Source organism: Balearica regulorum, chromosome 3 (genome assembly GCF_011004875.1).
Source record: "Balearica regulorum gibbericeps isolate bBalReg1 chromosome 3, bBalReg1.pri, whole genome shotgun sequence".
Taxonomy (NCBI): domain Eukaryota; kingdom Metazoa; phylum Chordata; class Aves; order Gruiformes; family Gruidae; genus Balearica; species Balearica regulorum.
The window spans coordinates 124291928-124298809 of record NC_046186.1 but is presented as its reverse complement, the minus strand read 5'-3'; the positions used below and the strand labels follow the sequence as shown (position 1 = coordinate 124298809).

At 39.2% G+C, this 6882-nt stretch overlaps 1 protein-coding gene across 4 annotated transcripts in view; it reads right to left on the bottom strand.

The window, feature by feature from the left end:
* Positions 1–3463: 3463 nt before the first annotated feature.
* Positions 3464–6882, bottom strand: part of EFEMP1 (EGF containing fibulin extracellular matrix protein 1) — a 158270-nt gene continuing 154851 nt past the window's right edge. For all 4 annotated transcript variants that reach the window (XM_075749900.1, XM_075749898.1, XM_075749901.1 and 1 more), the window contains 2 exons: positions 6641–6836; positions 3464–4691 (listed from right to left, as the gene is read on the bottom strand). In XM_075749900.1, the coding sequence (XP_075606015.1) occupies positions 4533–4691; positions 6641–6836 (355 nt within the window). In that variant the 3' untranslated portion in view covers positions 3464–4532. The remainder of the gene's footprint in view (positions 4692–6640; positions 6837–6882) is intronic.

The following is a 6882-nucleotide window of genomic DNA, read 5'->3' as shown; positions in this document are numbered from 1 at the left end:
TGGGATTCCGGATGAGACAGTGACATAATTTCTCTCACCGTGATAGACATGGTGTGACTGCGTTTACGAACAAAACCTGGAGCTCACTGAAGTCCGGTATGTTCATCTGTAGGAAGCATTGCTGTGTGTCTTGGCCACGCAGCCCCTAATCCAGTATCGAGGAGTTTTCTGGGCTACCAGAGTATAAACCAGGGGAAGCCTTTAATACTACTTTGTCATATTGTTGTGACACAATGTTTGCAGCTTTTTCTGCTGAGCAAATATACACAATAAATGGGAGGCTTTAAAAAGAGTTAACTTTGAGAGCACTTTAAAAAAACCCCAACTTGTTCAATCTACATAATCTATATCTATAAAATCAGACTGTATTTTTTCCCATGTAAAAATGACAAAAGCTGTTGCACTGTCCTTCAAATTTGCTTTGGCAACTATAAGCCAACTCCATTTTATTAAACAGCTCTCTTTCCTCCTAATATATACAGAAATGTTTGCAGTATAAACATCTTAACTAGACATCTGTTTTTCCCCAGATATAAAACACAGTTAACTTTTTGCCCTGTTTCTGTTCACTGGGGCTGATAACTTTTTCTGCTGGCCAGATGAAATAAAATTGGGTTTTGTACCAGATGCAGCACAGTTCAGTTTTGCATTACGCAGGTGTTCCCCCAGCTGGGAAGTGTGGAAATGTGCCATTTTGCTGAGATGATGGTGAGGTTTAGAAATGTGAGGGCGTTAAAAATAATTCTCTGTGTTAACAGTGGGCTTTGTCCCTGGTGGGCTCCATATGCCGAACAGCTGACTGGGGCAGCAGCTGTTCTATATTTTAATAGGAGAGTTATAAAGTTAGAAACATGGATGATCATTCAAAACATAAGCAACTCTTTGCAGTCATGGAAACGGGATTCAACAATAAACTTGCATTTGTGAGCCTTCCAAACAAAATAATCCCACTGCACTGTGTTCAGGTGGTCTTGGGGAAGTGAATGAACTTGCTTTTCTATTTTGCTAAATTCTGTTTACTCAAAGTCCTATTTTTTAAACTTTTTTCTCCCTGTTTTCTATTTCTGAGAATATATTAAATTTTGCATGTGATCCTGATTTAGAGTCTTCTCCAACAGTGACAGATTTATGAGAATCTTTCCAGGAGCGTGTTATTGATCATGCCGGTAGGATATAGTGAAGGCTGAGCAAATACTTTGCTCTCATAAATTTCTTGGTATTTCAGTGTCCCTTTTAACCCAAGTAGCTATACAAACTCTTGTTACATGTTTGCTGCAGCTCTGTTTCCTTTGCAAGGAACATACAAAGTCCTGCTTTTGTAGAGAAATGGATGAACCTGCAGGTTTTCTGGCACAGTGCAGTGTACAAAAGCTCTTGTTCCATCTCTGAATCATCTTCTCATTTTGATTATGGGCTTCTTTCACTCATGCTTGATCACATACCGCACCCCTATCCAAAACAATACCAACCACCCCTTCCAATTTCTGCACAGCCCTGCTGTAGTCCCCAGCTTGCTCTGCTTGTGTTTTGGTTTGGAGGGGCTGCTGTTACTTCAGCTCCCCACTTCATAAAAGCGCCGTGATTAACGTCATGCATGGAGAGCGGTGCCTGTGCCCAATGACTGTGTTTAGGTCTCAACCAAGCCGCAGTGATCTAGTGGCAAGCAGCTGGATCTGCGCTCCTGAGCTGTGTGATAACCTCTGACTGGGCTAGTATGGGCCGTAAGTGGTCTTATATAGACCTGAATGTTGCAAACAGATGGGGAGCAGCGGGGTGGTTGGCAGGACAGTTTGTGCAGAAATGAAATGGGTTAAGCCAAGTGTGTGTGTGAGATGTGGAGGAGTGAGCGGGCTGAATATGGCTTGGGCACATGTATGAGCTGCTGCCGCCTCTGCTGTTCATGCCATTTGATAAGTGTATAAATGTTATTTTTCTATACATATAATGATCAATTGTCATATAAAGAGAGATTTAAAATATATATGACAATTGTCATTGTCATATAAAGAGAGATTTAAAAGGAAAATTTAAGAGTGCTGGTGATGAAACTGGTGTACATAGTGGCAGAACATGAAGGTAGGGTGAATCCTTGGGGCAGAGCCTGGCAGCTTAGGTATGTTGAGGATGATTTGTGGCTGCTTAAGTCACTGCAGGGACCAGCCTGCAGGACTAAAGGAGGCAAAGCTACTTCAGCCTCTTCTGGGCACCTATGGGAGCACCTCTGCCAGATGTGAGAACACAGCTCATTTTAAACCTAGAAACAACAACAGAATCAATTGTTTCTTGGAATGGGCAATGCTGAATGACACAACTTGGGAAGTTAAAAGTCTGTGTAAAAGAGCAGTGCTGATGCTGGGGTAGAGGGGGATGCCTGAGGGCCAGCACAGCTCATTTGTGAGGACAGACTACATAGAAAATGTTAGTGGACAAACTAGGTGTGGATGTGAGCACATGCTGCTTGCCACAAGGACTGCAGGGAGGAGGTTGGAGGCATTTTCCTCAGTGTGTGTGCAGGATGAGGAGTTGCCTTTCAAACCAAGTGGATTTGTAGCAACGATGAATGAGGATGAATCCCTCTGGGGAGAGGAAGGAGCTTCCTACAAGCCAAACTCTCTACATCAGAGTTTTCACCATGGAAAACACCAATTAAATCACTCTGCAAAGCAATTGGATTTGTATTGGTGAGCTTTTCTCTGCAGAGGGGGATGAAGGCTACCTGGGGTCTCACCCCACAGCTCTGGGGCCCCAGGCAAAGAAAATGTGAGCCAGCACCAGCACTATTTTTTTGGCCTAAGCCACAACCATGTGTTCTGACCCTTTTGGCAGATGAAGTATTTGTTTAAAGCCACAAATGACTGCCTGAAGGAATGATCATTGGAAAATGGGGTCCTGCTCTGCAATTTGTCTGAGCGTGGGCGATGTGTCACCCTAAACCAGAGCGGTTGTGGCCTGTTCTAAGTTATATTCTGGAGCGGATTTTTGCTGTCTTGCCATGCAGGACCTCTGGATGCCAAGTTCTCCAGCCATGCTTGTTGCTTCTTTGGACATATCCCCTGAAAGCAATCACTGAGGGTGATTGACATAATAAATATGAATCTGTTGGTCTGCACTAAAAGAGGATTTTTTGTGTATAATCTACGCTCTATTCACAAGTATTTTCTACAGAAAAGGAATTTTAAGTAGAAAAGAAGCTCCTTCCTGTAAATCAGCAACTAACTAGTAGTATGGTATGTTGGTATAGTTTTCCTTTTTTTAATGTCAGCAGAACTAAAACTCATAGGTAATACCTTTGTCCTTCTACAGAGGAATTGTGGTTTTAGTCTTCCATGAACTAATACTTTGTGGACTAAGGTCTGGGTCATTCTGACTCTGCAGAATTCGATGGGGCTTTGACTCCCACAGTAGCTGACAATTCAACCCTCTAATGCTGTTAATAAACTACCTCAAAAAAGACTAAATACAATATGGTAAGAGATCTTTATTAAAAACTTTGTACATCAAAGGATTAACGACTACGTTTTAAACAAGAAATAAGATTTTACATATTACAAAAGATGTTACTAGTTCTTGAATTAGAAATAAATTTTATGAACACTGTACATGATACATCTGAGTTACAAGAGCAGGAATAGGACCGAGTGCCTGAAAATATGATATAACTTAATAAGAAAATGCACTCAATTCGTAGTACACAAAATATTTCTGGAAAAATAGCATGTTAACTTCTGTCTGAAAATGCTGTATCCCTCTAACCAGTAACTACCGACAGTGTTCTCAGGAGACAGTGCTGACACATGTGCCCTGTGTGGTAATTTCTCCATTTGGAGTTTCTTTCATTGTTAAAGAAATTTTCTTCCTATGGTCTATTTTTCTTGGAGAGAGCAGAATGTTATTCCATGGTATGGTTAACACAGTCTGCATATAAAAACCCAATGCCATACATCTCTCACAAGGTAACTTTTACCTTCAACCCAGTTTAGAAAAACCAACTGATAGCACACAAATGTCTACAGAAATAGATTTTTATTGACTGTTATCTTTCGTTACAAAGTAGTTAAAAAGAAGAAATATATTTTAGCTTATCAGATAACCGTTAATTTGTGTATCATTCATACTATATAATTTTTTTCTTTTTTGAGATTGTCAGTGTAGCTGCATTAGAATTTAAACTAAAACCAACACAGAAGATCGACTTTTAATTGCATGAGCTATTTGGCTAGGAAGGGTGTGTGAAGTTTTACAGGATAGTATGAACATACAGTTCTCATACAAAAGCATAGTATGTATCTAGTCCAAGAAAGGTAATAAAAAAAGATTTAAATCTTTATACAGAAAGTGACAATGCCCATGTTATACTATGGAACACATCTACTAATTTTGAATTACAGGTGTAATGTGTGGATTAAAGATATAAACTTACTAAACAAACCTTAAAAAAAGAGAGCAAAATCTATAAATAAAATAGTAAGTGCTTTCTTTAAGATAATATTCTTTGGCTGCTTTAAGTGCCAGTGAAGGGTTATTGAAAACCACTAAAATGCATAAGGTCCCACTATTATTGTTAATCTTAACACCGAGCTTGTACGATAATTCAAACTGTTGACTGTTAGCATCTCCAGATCCACAATGTGTTCTCTTGGTCCCGATAGTGATTTCACCAGTACAAGCATTGCGCTTACGGCGCTTGTTTGCTGAAAGAACAACAACAACAAAAAAGTTTATTTCGGTCAATGTAAAATGATTCCCTAGTTGTGTCAAGAGAGTGCTTGTGTAAAATGCGCTGTAAAAACACTCTGTCTCGGCACAGAGATACACAATGCAAGTATTCTTTTAACACTGTTAAATGGCCATGACTAATCTCACACCTGGCTTTGCAGGGAAAACTTTACCTGACTAAGGCTCAGAGGAATAAACTACACTGCAAAAATCTGTTCCTGGTTATGCTGACTCTCCTAAAGGATGTGAAAAGTGGTAATCTATCCCAGGATGGTCTTTGTTTTTTATCCCCATCTATCAGCTTTTAAAATATATGGTGAATAAGTAAAACAAGAGAGACTTAATGTCTTTAACAGTGATATAGCTTGTTCAGTGGAAGGAAACTCTCTCATGGCTCATACTCCAGAAGTAGTGCTCCCCTTGTAAACACAGAATTTTTGCAACTGGTGTCCCTATTGCCATCCCCATTCTGAAGCTCTTTTTCCAGTCTGGGGTCACGCTGCTGGGGAACACTGGCAGGCTTTGTCCCTAGTATGCTGCTAGTTTGTTAAACAGCTTTGTAATTAATAGATGATAATAAAAGGATAAACTCCATCTCTCCCTTCACCTACTACAAATATTTTCTCACCATGTCAAATGATTAGGGTATACAGATGAATCCATCTGCTGTATCTGAGACCCGGCTCAGAGTTTTACTAAAACAATAGGAGTAACTTCTAAGTAAGCCTTTGTTTACTACAGTCCCTTGGCAGGAATAAACACATGCTTCCTTATTTAAGGCCTGAGATTTCTTGTTGGGTGGCAACAGAAGATTGGAATTGTTAAAACAAGTCAGTTCAAAGGCTAGATAGGGGTCTAACCCAAATTAGAGCTGGAGTGATCTTGTTCTTTAAGCAAATAACTGTTTGTATTTCAGGGACTGGTATGGGGTTTCGATGTGTAATAAATCCTGGGAAAAGCACTGGATTATAGGTTACACCAGAACAAGTGAGATACGGATGAGTAGTTCCTTGTTCCCACTTTGGGGAAACATGGTGTAAATAGGCAATACCCTATTGTGGTGCACTCTTTGGATGTATTATCAAACCCCTGCAATCTTCAGATTTGAAGAAAAATAAGCAAAAATTAAAACCTTACAATTAATATATTTCTGATTTGATTTCTTGTGCTGATTCTGTTTTACTGAGTGTAAAGCCACATATGAAGCAAAAAGGATTTCCCAGGAATTTGTAAATATTACAAGTGTCCAAGAAAATCAGCTTTCTTCCAAAAAAAAATCTTAAAAAGCAGATGTTATAGACAATTTCACTCATGTGTATCTACTTGAATGCATTATACCAACAGGAAATACTGCTATTGTAAGTCATTTGAACTTCTGTGGTTTTCTGAAATAGTTGCAGCGCTGTGGGAAAATAAAGGTTTAAGTATGTTTCAACACAAAACCTTTGTAAGTTGGCCTGAACTTAGCACTCTAGAAATCAGTGCCTCATCCCAAGCTATTCTTCAATATCTCATTGTTGTGGAAGAATAAATAAAAGTAATTGTACAAGGAATCTTTAATCCTTTCCTAAATACCTATATATGGGGTGTTGGTACAGAGTGAAAAGCATAGGGGTATCTCATTTGTATCTGACAGGGGTGTCACAATATTGCTAAATATTCATGATTGCTACTAGTGTTGTATTCATTTGGAAAAACCAGTTTGATTCTCAGTTTAGAGTTTTCAGGTAGAGAAGTAAAAGGCTTTTTAAAACTCTGAAATTAAGCACATTTAATAAGGAAATATAAAAAAATTGATAAACTCTGGGATGCTGTGATACTCTTACAGGAACATTTGATAGATTTGTCAAAATGGCAAGGCATTCTAACACCTTGGTAGCACCAGTGGTCTTTATACCCCACTCACGGTCCAACCAATACTCACTCTCAGGTAAAACTCTCCATTTTCGTTTCCAGACTTGATCCGGAATGTGTTAATAGTATTAGGGTAAATAGTGGTTGCCTGAATCTGGAAGATATCGGAGGGCACTGTTCTGTCTGAACGGATGCTCATGTATTTGTACACAACAGAATAAGGCAGCTCTCGGCAAATGGCATTCGATACAGGGCAGACACAGCGGCTGAAAAACAAAAATGGGTGAAACTATCATAGTTGCAAACAGATGG